The sequence below is a fragment of the Rhamphochromis longiceps genome, linkage group LG10, assembly GCF_057381845.1.
Source record: "Rhamphochromis longiceps isolate RC_006_pf linkage group LG10, R_longiceps_female_GT1.1, whole genome shotgun sequence".
In the NCBI taxonomy this organism is placed as follows: domain Eukaryota; kingdom Metazoa; phylum Chordata; class Actinopteri; order Cichliformes; family Cichlidae; genus Rhamphochromis; species Rhamphochromis longiceps.
This window is the reverse complement of record NC_140566.1, coordinates 12,762,501-12,775,793: the sequence shown is the minus strand read 5'-3', so window position 1 is coordinate 12,775,793 and position 13,293 is coordinate 12,762,501. Positions and strand designations below refer to the sequence as shown.

Here is a 13,293-nt window from a genome sequence, read left to right as displayed (position 1 = left end):
GAACATTGTTTTCTCAAGTTTTGTTCTCCCTTTTAGCCAAAGTCCAAGTCTGCAGACGTCTTCTGCATTTAGCTTCTGTGTGCAACATAGGATTGTGAAAAGGGGTATCATTTACAAGGTAGAGTCCCTCAATTTCCTGCTTCTGCTGGATTAAAACTTGACAACTTCACAATACAGCCCGCTCACTGCGAATGAGTTCACACGTAAAAATACCCTGATGCCACACGGCTGGTGCACAAATTATGTCAAGACTGAAAGAGTGATAAAATCTGACAGTCGCTGTAGTGTCTGTGTGAAATCTCTAATAAACTAACTGATAAATTCAGTTAAATATGTACAACTGTAAAAAACAGCCAAACTGGTGTTCAGTCTAACATAATAGAGCATCACAACTGACTGTAGTTTGAAGGATGTTGTGTTCTGCACCTGTTAATAAAGTTTAATCAATAAACACAATATAAATTATAACTCACTTACATCGGTATTCTTGCCTTAATCTTTAAGCACTTATGTTTCATAATGCATTTTCCATTTTATGCTAAACGTCACGTTTTTACAAGCAGTGGTGCTCGTGCTGATTAAAAAAATTAAAAACGGAATTAGGGTAATATGGATTTTTCTTCATAGCAAAGTTCGGGTCATTACATTATTATAAGCACATATAGTAGCGTTACACCACAGCTGAGCAACAACAAGCTTCTTACTAGTTCACGTCCCCAATATTTTAGCCCTTTAAACTACCTCAAAATCTTTAACATCATCAAGTCAAAAATCTCTAAAAGGTCTGATTATAAAATAAAACCTCATGTATTGATCCCACTCAGGGGAAATTTTTGGCATCGTGAAATAAAAACCAGGCTTCTATAAACGGATCTGCAAAGTTTAGCTTTCATTCAGAGCAAATGGAAAGTGAAACACATTTCACAGCAATTCTTCTTTGGTTTTTGGGTCACTTCGTTCTATCAAACTACAATTCACACTACATAATGTCTTGGGGTTTTTTTTTTTTTTTTCGTTTTTTTACTTATTATTTACGTGTAGGAACTGAAAGCAGCAGTCTCAACAGATTACACAACTTGCACCAGGATTCAGAGAAGTGAACATTAAGTACCAGGCTGACAGCGTTTTAGAAGCATGCAGGGCTCTGTGGGTCCATATGCACCCTGGTGTCTTACCACATTCACACACACCACACTGGGGTCTCCATGGCAGCCATATCTGTCAGCCAATCATAAGTGACCTGCCTCTGAGTGTCTCTGATTTTAGATTTAGAGCAAGTTGGGTTTTTTTGGTTTATTATTGTTAATAAAAGAGTGGCGCTGTTTCTATGTCAGCATGCAAATCGCACCTATATTACGGTAAGACTGATGAGAGATAGAAATGCATCAACGGTTTGTTTGGTTTAAGCCCACCCCCACCCCCCTTTCAGATGACACAAATTCTGTTTAAATGAAAGAGATTAGAGAGAACGATTACCACATATCTGGTGCTCTTACTCGAACCCTACAAAGTTAAGTTATGGAGAAAAACTGACACTGGAAAGCTTGAATCTAGTTTAAATGTAACCTGTCGTTTCTTTACCGATGAAAAACTGCAATATAAAGTCATTTTAAACACAACTGGGCAATTTCCTTGGAAAAACTCTTGAATTAGCAGGATTTTCTCTTCTTATTTACCATAGGTGGCAGTAAATTAAAAAAAAAAATTAGCTTTTGGACACTAGTTGGAAAGAATAACAAGGAAATGACATTTTAAATATCAAATTATTCTAAGCTGCTTTCATGCTACATTCAAGTACACACAAATGGTTCTCTCCTTTCAGCTATATGAATCAGTTAACTGACAGGAAAACCACAACTCTTAGGCTCTCCTAGATCGTGCAGGTGCTCATCTTGATTTCAACTGAGAGAAATTCATGTCTAGAAATGAGCCTGCACTTCCTGTCCATGCATCCCCCTGTGTTAAAATCCTGCTGAGCGCAATAATGTGAAATGAAACTCTGTGAGAGGGATAGCGTCGTTGTTTGTCTCTGTGTTTGCTTAGAAATGGGTTAAATGAGGGTGAAAGTAAGGAGTAATTCAGCTCAGCCCTGTCCCACAGGACATGGAAAGAAACCACTTATTACTGACTTGAGAGCACAGGGTTTTGTTTTTTTCCTAGATTACATAAACTTTAGAAAGGTTAGCCTCTTCCTTCTCTTCTTAACGAGGAAATCTTTCTCACATAGCTGTGTCCCTGTAACAAACCCCTGAGAGGGCCACACCTTTTCTTGTTTAAGACGAACAAACAAGTCCAGGGAGCAACGTACACCTGCACCCAAAACGGTAAGCTAGTGAAAAATTAGGAAACAAAAGCAAAGATTGGATCCTGGAGTCATATTATTAGAATAATGCACACAATGGTGCTACTAACTTTTTTTTTTTTTTAAATTACAAATTTAACATGCTCTCCATTTGAAATAATACACCGAACACTAAAGCACAATGTAATGACCCCCAGATCATCTTGATGTTTCAAAGACTACTTTCACTTCTCATAGGTAGTGGTTTTCACCAGGAGGACATTGCATCACAGGGCTTTGGTTCACACGGGGCTTTGTGTCAGGTGACAACAGCTGAAGTGCGTCATTTGAAAGTGGGATTGCACTGAGAAAAATTCTGCTATGTCGGAAAAAAAAAAACCAACAGGAAAAGAACACCACAAGTCACCGAGGCCGAGTTAGGTTTAACTAGCACAGAGGGGAAAGACGTTACACGTGCAGGTTACAAATTTTGGTTTTGCGCATGACGGTGCAAACGTAGTGGTGTCTTACTTGCAGCATGGCAGCAACTTCAAATAACATAAAACCTTCTTCACCCACAGAAGAGGAAGAGTTCTGCAACAGATGCTATGGCCCCCACAAATTGCATATAATGTAGCCACGAGCAGAGTCTTGATGTCAAGATTATAGTTTCAGTTTGGTAAGAAATAGATGCCACTGAGACAAACCGAGACATCTACAGAACATTTTTTACCATTTAATGCATTTAATTGATGGATCGGTAAAACATTAACAGCATCACCCAAAGCATCTTCAGCAGTGCCTAAAACCTGTGTGCACTATTACCTCTGTAACAATCTTTATAAAGCAGCACTTCACTTTGACTTTTGCCTGCATGCATGCACTTGTGCACACGCTGTGCTAGATGTACAATGAGCGCCAAGCAGCATTCGGCTTTCTTATTTGCATTGCACGTCCTGACTGTGCATTTCACATCTCTGCTGTAGAGCTAAGGTCAAGGCTTTCGCAAACAAATACAAATTTTCAGGCCCACATCCATCTCACAAGCAGGCAATGATGCTGCAAAACCCACACCTCCTCCACCATCACAGATACATCCTGCCTGCTTCCCCGCGACGCATTCATCACCAAGGTAACACAGGAACAAGTTGAACCATAAATAGGATTTTAGCTTTGAGGACTTTGACATGGATTATTTGAGTGAGTGCTTCTACTGTGAAGAGATTTCAGATTTGATGGATATAAAAAAATATATATATTAAAAAAAAAAAAAACCCCATAAGGGTAGATCATTGAACACTGATATTGATGGTGAGACCTAATATGTTTTTCCTTGTTATATTCCTTATATATAAGGTTCCAATGCAGGCTGGCTACTAATCATGTGACACGTGCTGAGACTGCTCTAAAACACCCAATTCCAGGCATTTTTTCTACTGCTGAATCTGCATGACATCAAAAGAAGAAGATATTCCCAATATAGTCATCTCAGACACACGGCTCTGGCCGTGAGCACTGAAGTTCCACCCACTTGCTGTTTAAATCTATTGTTTGCAAGTGACGACCTATTAGAAGAGAGCGGAGAAGACAGCAGACAAATGATGGGCTCCATTAACGCCCAGTATAGAATAAACAAAGATTACTTTGGACTGGGAACCATGTAAAACTAGTCTAATAGAATTCAAGATTGAAAATACAGCAAATGAAATGAGCCGAATAGTCTTTTTAAACAATTCCTTACAAAGGAATTGTAAGAAATTGTAAATTTGAGACCTCAATTGGTCATTTGAGATAATCAATTGCCAACAAAAATAATTACGACTCATTTTTGATCTTTTAGTTCACAGTTTTACCTTTTAATTCACAACTACAGCAAAGTAAAACGATGCTTATGCGTTCAATGGTTACGTTTATGGAGGCTTTCATACTCGTAATTGATTTAGGTTTAGGTTTGACTGTACCTGTGTCTATCTTAGCTCTGTTGCCTAGGAAATTAGTATGACGGGGCAGCATGTGGGGAGAGATTACACTGATTTAAGGTTACTTTTGTTTTCTCAGGACTGGCTATCACAGTGTCAAATATTTACTTTGCAGTAAGTCGGTGCACTAGCTCGAGCTGTCAAACTGTCATGTAGGTGTGAGCACCCACAGCATATGCTGAAGCTTCAGAGGCTGAGAACTGGAGATCATAGTTTTAAGAGAAGAGCACAAGCTTCCATTTACGCCACTGAAAATGGAAACAACATGACAAGCACATTGTTCCAATGCTGCACATACTACTTGGGACAGGTCTGGACAAGTGCCGCTTATCTGGAATAAGAAAAAGGAAACTCAAAGGAAAACTAGAAATGTGGGTGCCGTATTCAACAATTAATTCCTAACAGAGTGACAAAACATGCTTATTCCACGGGCTTCTTTTCTTACTTAGTGATAAAACAGGTGAAATTTCTATTAAAAATAATAAGCATTTTCTTTATTGTGCCTATTTTTTTTTTTTTTTGTGCAGTTAGACATGAAAAGCCACATTAGCAGCATGACATGGCAAGCCTGCCTGGTGGGGAAACTGCAGTCCAATCAATCAAGGCTTTATTCGCCACGTGCAGGTTGCCCTGCAGTAAAATAGGACACACCCCCCCCCCCCCCCCCCCCCCCCCCCCCCGGACCTTACACACACAACACAGACATCACATGGGGATACAGGTCGGAGATCGGTAGCGTTACAGAAAAAAAACCACTGAAATATACACTACAATGGGAAAGTACAAGAGGAAAAAAAGAGACCTCTACTCATGCTGGGCTCCTGGGAGGACAGCATGAGAACAGGAAACAAAAAAACTCCTCTGCACAAAAAAAGCACATAAATGTCAACAGCACAACATCATGGAACACGTGACCAGCCAGTTAACCGTCAAAGAATAGTAGTATAAGAAACCCGCCAGATTTTTGGAGAAACTAAAGTTCATTTGCTCTGATGAGCAAATCTAAAGAGTGTAAGGTTAGTGGAGATGCTATTTTGAATTTTAGAGTACCTAGAAAATTATCAAAGTATGTCTTTTCCAGAAGTTTTCATCCCAACAATAGATCTGCACCTCTTTTTGTCCATGTTTCCCTGAGAATCTCTGCAAAATTGGTGTTAAAAAAAGAGCAGCTATAGGTACTTGTGATATATTTGAACACCATCACTAGGAGGGAAAGGACAGCAGTTATTGCTTCACTTCACAGGAATAACTTCTAACCAGTGTTTTGTCTCTGACATCAGCTTGCTGAACTTCTTACATGGAAAATTCCTTTCTTTAAAAGTTGTTGCTAGACTTTCTCAGAGCTTGCTGTTTCAATTGCCCCCACAGCATTTCAGTGCAATTCACTGCTTCTGTCTGTCATGCAAATCAGCTTTATGGAATCTCAGTTAATGACTTTACCCTCATGCACTTTGACAGCAAGAGTTGCGATAAAAATTTTAGGGTTATTTTTGAATTTGCCCTTAGACTGAACTTACCCAGGTTGGCCATAAGCAGCCACCTGAAACCTACTTGAAGTTTATTTCCCTTCATTTGAAGAGTTTGTTTCCTTTATCTGTGTGTCCTGGTTAATGAAGAGCACTTAAAAACTTGGCACAGTCACAGTACACCCTTCAAAATATCAAAGAAATCCCCAAACAAAACATCCGCCTCATTTACACCATCGTTTCTTTTTGTGGCATTATTTTTGATACGTTGGCTCCAAATATACAATATTTCACCGAAACATAAGGGCAAGGAAATCCTCCACTTATATACCAAAGTCAAAACTTAATGAAATCTCTGGCAACGCTTGCTAATTAGAGAGCCAATAAACTGACATGTTATTGAAATTGGAGAACAGATACACACAGGCTCCATAATCCAATGAATAAATAAATAATTTATGCTTTTATGCCTTTTTTCTCCTCAAATTACACAGACATTATCATATGGAGTCTTGAGTATTGGAGATGCAGAATACCTCCTGACCATCTCTGAGGAAGTTCTAATAACTGGAACTTCTGATAATATTAAAATCCAATAATATTGATTATTATGGATTTGAAAGTTTGGCTAACGTCAGGATGATCTATTTTTTCCCCCATCTATTTAAACTATTAATATGATTGTATGTCAGTGTCGTGTGTGATTTGTTATTCTTTATCGATACTGTCCAAATACTTCAAAAAGCCAAGAGTTTCCCATCGCTTTCATAACTGCAAAACATTTCCTTATTGTACATTTTGATATGGCATTCACTCAAAAGACTGAAACACCATAACGTCATGTCTTATCACTCAGTTTTTAGAGTTACTGTTATTCGCTTTTTTTAAACTACTGTTATAAATAATTATCTATGTCTAACAGTTGAAGAGCTTCGCATTTAAATACCTGACATCTTAAAAAAAAAAAAAGAAAAAAGAAACAGTTACACATCTTAATGTTTTCTTTCCTGAGCTGCCAGATGCTTAACAAAGATACATGCAATAGACAACAGAAACAGGAAATAGTTCTCTCAGAGGGCTCCTTCTTCTGGCAATGCGACTAGAGAATTATGAACTCAATTAACAAGCAGGTCGTTCAGCTTTCCTGCGAGATATAAAAACATATTTTCCTATGGAGATCAAAGCGGTTATAGGCTAAAAATAATCTTTTTTCCTTTGGTATGCCTGCGCTCAGTAAAGATATTTCTGAATTACACTGCTTTAAATAGCTGGGAGAGCTAAAAACTGGACTGTGTTCATCACTTCTAGCAGGAGTATACTGTATGTTGGCATGTGCAGACTGGACTAAAGAAAATGAAATACCCGCAATAACTATACTGAATTCAAAGACCTATTTTGTGAATTAAAATGAATTAAACAACAATGCTTACTGAAACACTGTCACAATAAGAATGGATTCCTGTCAGGTTTCAGACCAACTGCGAATCAGAGGTGAATCAGGAGGAATACTGAAAAACCATAGCGATGGACAAAGACTCACATGACCTGATGGATGACCGCTTCCTAGGAAATGCACACTACACAAAGGCATCAATATGAGCAACACCCCTGGCATTCGCCAACAGCTTGTGCGTATGTGCAAGTGGGAGTAAGGGGGGACTTCATCCCATAATGCTGAGTGACCAGAAGGGCAGATGACTGTTGTTGTTTAGATTATAAAAGATGACCTTAAGCCCCTCTACATCCTCCCACAGGTTCACACACCCTCCCCATTGTTTTAGCCACAATTAAAGTCTTTCCACTGATTATCCCAGTTGTCAGAACAAAACATCAATATCCTGTTGGATAGCAAAGATGGAATAGATTAAGAGGCTTACAGTAAGTGGTTTTCCTTACTGACCCACAGGTTTATGGGAAAATGCATCCCCTGACCTGTTGCAATGGAAGAGCAAACAGCGTGTCATGGTGAAAAGCTCAGCAGCTGTTTTCTGCTCTTTTTCTCAAGACCATCAATTCCTGTATTTCAGACACCAAACTGCCTCTTAAGGCATAAGACCCCATTTAACAACGTCCAACACATTCGTGTGTCTTTGACACAAAACGGCTCTTAAAAGAAAATTTTCCATTTTTGCTTAAATGAATTTCAACTCCAAATGAAGCAAAGAGTAGTGCCACAGCGTCGGTACTCATAACACAATGCCTGTTTGTTACTTCTCCATTTTTGGCTTCTGACCCAAACTTTAAAAACTGCCACTTTTCCAAATCCCTGCACATCAGCCAAACCAGTCAGTAACCACCAAATCAATGAGCAGAGCCATAACAATGAAACTGTGAGCTTACAATTAGTGTCAAGCGTTCCATAATCCTTTCATATTTAAAAGAACAGAACAGACTAGGGAACTGGGGATGTGTCACAGTGTATTAAAAAAAAAAAAAAAAAAAAGCCTTCCTCAATCTATTCTCATGTTTAAGTTACTCATTCACTCCTGACTCATGACAAGCAAACCATCTCCGTCAGTATTGCCAAACTTCTTAAAACAACGCCACAGAAAGACGTGACTCCAGTTTCCTGGATTAGTATTTAAATTATTACTTAAGCTCAGTCTTTGCTTCCAAGTAAATTATTTTCTTAGAGTCCTGCCCTACAGTTTACGAGGGAATTTCTGACCACTGTGAGCGCCTCTGATGAAAGGACGCCTTAAAGAAAATGTTCTGCGTCGCTTTTTGTTGACAGTTGGACGAGTGGTCCGATGGCATGCGTTGTAAATATGGAAGTAGACATAAAGGATGTTTGTCCAGTCCAGCACACAGACAGGAAATATGGGGAGACACATGCAAGGAACTGCAAGCACCTCTGCAGTTCAATATTTAGCACCTCTCACCTCAGATACAAAGTGTCACGGGCGAGTGTTCTCCACAACCCTTTCTTCTTTCAGAAAACATCTGTGCTTCGTCCCTTTTGTCTTTTATTCATATTTTGTCTCCCTTCTCTCTACAATTTCCCACTTTATTCTGCTTTCCCGTTTGGAGTTTTTAGAAACCACTGCCCAGCCCTTACCAGAAATTATACTGAGGCCTGTAAGAAACTCTTACAGGCCTCAGACACAGGAAGAGACAATGTGCCACAAATGTCATAAAGACTTGTGGCAATGACATAGAGTAGCTCAGTGCCAAGTTAAACAAATCTTAACTTTGAGGTGCGACCTTTAAGTGACTAACAACAGCATGGAAGAAAAATCTTGACTAACTTCAAACCACCTTGTAGACTAAAGCTCATCACTGACGTTTCTACAAATAAAGACACAGCCCTAGCTAAAATAAGATAAGCTGACATTATATACGTTTACCAGAACCATGCATTGCAGCAGTGAAATGCACAACATGCACAGCCACCTCTATGCTGGTTTTCTGGTTACTCATGCAACTTGTGAGGTGTTTCAACTCCTGAACTCACTGCGTCAAACAGCACTTGCATGACATCAGAACAGGACTTTAAGTCCGTTTACAATAAATCCACTGACTAACATCCCAACATGCTCAATATGACTCATATCATAAAAAACGCCAGACTGTTCAGTGCATGTGGCTGTATCTGTATTTACCACCAACTGAACTGAAGCTCCTTCAAGGGTGATGTGACACTATAGACCTCTTACAGATCACTGATATAGAAAGGGAACATTTTGTCTTCAAGGTCAATATAGACAATGTAGAGTACTTCACACAAGTGAAGATGGTTTCATTTAACCGGTAACCTTCTAATCTACATGATTAAAAAGCCAGTGGTATGCTCGAGTGGGGCTTTGCAAAGGAAATCCTGTCCTTATCTTTACACCTACTGCTTACCTTATCCTGCAGTAGGTCTGTTATAACAGGTGGTAGTTCTCCTAATGTCTGATATCTACAACACCACTTAGAGCATTTAGTCTATTATGGATCTGTTCCTCAGCCACACTTATACAGGGTTTTATTTGTTTCATGAAATCCACTCCATCCAGCAGAGTCAGGTAGTCATACGCTGATAAACATTTTCTTCTTGATCAAGCAAAAACAAAATTAATAAAGTAAAAGTACTGATCTGTTACACAGATCTCTATTATTTGAAGGTAAATTCAGCTTAATATTAACTAGGGTTTGGAGTTACATGCAAGACACTTAGTAGAAATAAAAGTCATGGCACAAGTCTGACTTGTGTGAGAACATTGAAGAGCAGTTATTAAGAGAAGTTATTCTAGGCAACTGTGTTGCTTTATTGACCTTTGTTTTTTTGTTGTTGTTGTTTTTTTTTGGGGGGGGGGGGGGGGTTATATTGGTAAATGAAACAACCTGAGCAACTAAGGCGTAAAAATAAGTCAGAACACAGAAAAACATATTTCCAACAGAACAAGTGTGACATTTGGTCTAAAGACCATACCCTTTGCTTTTTAAAAGAATGGCATTTCCTTGACACGCCCCATTCAGCATGCAAAAATAAGCTACTGGAGACTACAGCAGAGAAACAGGTGTTTGCACTGTGCATTTGTCCAGGACAATACTACAAATATTTTTGTAACAGCACTCAGCAATTAGTTTGGCACACGGTAAACTTGTTTTTTCTCCGTGGGTGAATCTGAAAAGCTAAAATGGGGTTACATGAATACACCTCGTCTTGCGTTTTAAACAAATAAAGATCATCTCTAAACCAGGCACACTCGTGCCAAAATACAGACTGATTTCGTATTATTATCACTGACTAACATAAGTGCATTTGCATCTGCTGAGATTTCCTTTATTTTCACTGTGGAAGGAGGAAGTAAGAGCCAGAAACCGATGAATTGCATAACACTGCTGATCAGCTGTAAATGACTGAGTACTGGAGCACAAAATCAATTGCAGTACTCATACTGGTTGCTTAAAAAAAGCACCCTGCAAATAAAAACATGCCACATTTAATTCAGTTTGAAGTAAGCTGCTACCTGTAGATATGATTTATGGAGCCTTGGGTCTTCCCTTCCCTGACATCGGTGCCTTTGACACGTTTAAAATGCTTGACTACAGATCCCATCTGGCTTTTACACTATAAATCCAGAATTAAAGCCTAGCTTAGCTGCCAATGATCTTCCAACCAGGCCATTTCATGTAGTAAAATCTAATTTACATATTGCACTTCTTATTTATAGCCATTACCGGCGACAGTGGTGTTGACATTACCTGCGGAAGAGGAGTCATCGTGGTCGGAGCTCAGGTACCCATCACTCCTCCTCTCTGGGGTGCTGCACCCCGAGCCTCGGGAGGGTCTGCGTTGAATGTGGGGGAAGGACGGTGACAGTCTGCCATCATCGGAGTCAAACTCCCTGCTGTGGCGGAAAGGCCGCCGGCTGTCCCGGTGAGCGCTGGAAGTCTTCTGACCGTCTCTTCCCGCAGTCTTTGGTGCCAATAAGTTATTCCTGACGAAATTTTCATTCAGCTCCAAATCCTCATATTCCCGGTCGCTGCCTTCCTCGTTGTCATTTGCACGCTGGACGATGGCAGGGGCCGTGTCCACTCTACAAAACATGGGCTTCTGTGGCGGAACCGGGATAGGGACTGGTTTGCCCATCTTGCCGCTGAACCTGCCTCGCTCCCGGCCGAAGGAGCTGGTGAGCCCCGCTGTGTTGCTACCCGCAGCGTGGTGCTTCATGCCACCGGGGTCCAGCGCCTTCATCCTCCCCTCGTCACGCTCGGCGTCCCGCCGCGGCGGTTTCCTGATATTCTCCGTTTTGGAAAAGGTCGACATGTCAGCGTTAAAGTTTTCATCTTTGCCTTCAAACCTTTCCGGGTCGTTTCTCTTCTGTCGGGCCACGGTGGTCTCCAGGTAAATCACCTTGAATTTCTCCTCTGCCAGAGCCTTCTGGAGCCTCTTCAGGTTGGCTTTGCATGTCTCCAGCTCGGACTCGATGTCCTCTACAGAGTTCAAATCCATCTGGGGTACTTTTCCGTCGGGAAATTCTTTCCTCCAGTGTTTTTCGAATTCCTCCTGCTCCCACATATTGATGTTCACGCGGGGCTTCACGCCCGTCGCAGTCTTGTCATGCAAGTCAGAAAATATTGAAGCTAACTGTTGTCTTCACCGACACTGTCGCGTAAATCCACGTTCCTTTCTCACTTGTTTTCCGGAAAAGAAAAAACAAACAAATAAACGGTATTAACTTGAGCACTTTCTGACCATCTTGCACCTCCTACACGTAACTGGCGCACGGCGCACTCCTGCGTTTAATGCAGACAAGTTTGCCACTACGCTGAAAAGTTTCGAGACTTCCTGTATCCAGACGTGGTGCGTTCAGGTGCCGCTGGGAGAATTAATGTGGCCATGGTTTCGTGACAGCATTATCCAATCAATACCGCGGATTCTGAAGTGGATGTGTGCGGTATAGCCTGGTGGCAAAAAAAAATGTTTAAAAACAAGCAAACAGAAAAAACAACAACAAATAATAAAAAAAAAAAAACAATTATTATAAGGATGAGGGCAGGGATGTTAGAATATTATAACTCATGACTAATATTTCCATCGATTGCTAACACTGTATCTGCGGATAAACTAACCAGTTTTACTTGAACGCTATTCTTGAATTTCTTTTCACACCTTATAATAATAATAATAATAACATAAAAAAAATCCGACAGGATATGAATGCAACAAGCACTGCTACAGGAAAGCAACCGTGCTTGGTGGTGCACATTTAAAAGAAATTATATTCCAGATAAAGGTTGATCTGTTTGGTAGTTTGTATCTTTGCCAGTTCAGTCTATTGTGAAGAAACACTGCTGATCTAAATATACTGTCAACTTGTTTCTATTCTGTTGTTTGTGGTTTTCTATTTTATCCACACTGGTGGTCTGTTGAACAAAGATGCTGAACAAATCTTGTTACAGTGTTGACACATTTTAAAAACCTTTAATGATATACAGGAAGCTCAAAAACCTGCAAGTTGCTTTAAATGACTCAAAAAATTAATTCCTCCTGACCACATTTCAGCTGCATACATATATACACGGGCACACTGGGCAGCATGTAATGTTGCAGACCAAGCAGACTGAAAGCAGATGTTTGGTTTGCTTCCCTATAGCTACAGGTTTCGGTGGTTTGACATTAAGGAAGGGACGAGGCACTTTTCTTTTTTTTTTTAATCTATCAGGTAGCTTGTTATCTGTCTGCAGAGGAAACAAAAATACTGCAGGAACTCATGTACAAAAACCTTTCACACGCACCTGTCTCTTCAATGCTATAACTTCAAGCACACATCCTCCTTCTCCTCCTTGTTTTCAAGCCTGCTAGTTAACGATTGCTAAACAGTGTGTTGAAAAAAAGGTCAACTTGATTCCCCATCTTGATTTGTGGCACAGCAGAAAAATATTTATTGGACATTTAGCTGGTAAATAATTAAGTATGTGTCATTTTGAAGACTCTCCATGTCTGTGATTTTCATATGAACAGAGCCCATCTCTGGGAGACTCATCTTCCATAAAAAAGTAAACGTAAAGCATGATTATCAAAATTCATGCAGCTATGTCCTGATAATATTAAAGAAGAGCCTGGTAAGAAGCCAGA

General features: G+C 40.0%; 1 protein-coding gene across 1 annotated transcript in view; it reads right to left on the bottom strand.

Moving 5' to 3' along the window:
• Positions 1 to 11,990, bottom strand: part of abr (ABR activator of RhoGEF and GTPase) — a 121,217-nt gene extending 109,227 nt beyond the window's left edge. The window contains exon 1 of the mRNA XM_085420223.1: positions 10,917 to 11,990. Within this exon, the coding sequence (XP_085276349.1) occupies positions 10,917 to 11,733 (817 nt within the window). The 5' untranslated portion in view covers positions 11,734 to 11,990. The remainder of the gene's footprint in view (positions 1 to 10,916) is intronic.
• Positions 11,991 to 13,293: the final 1,303 nt, after the last annotated feature.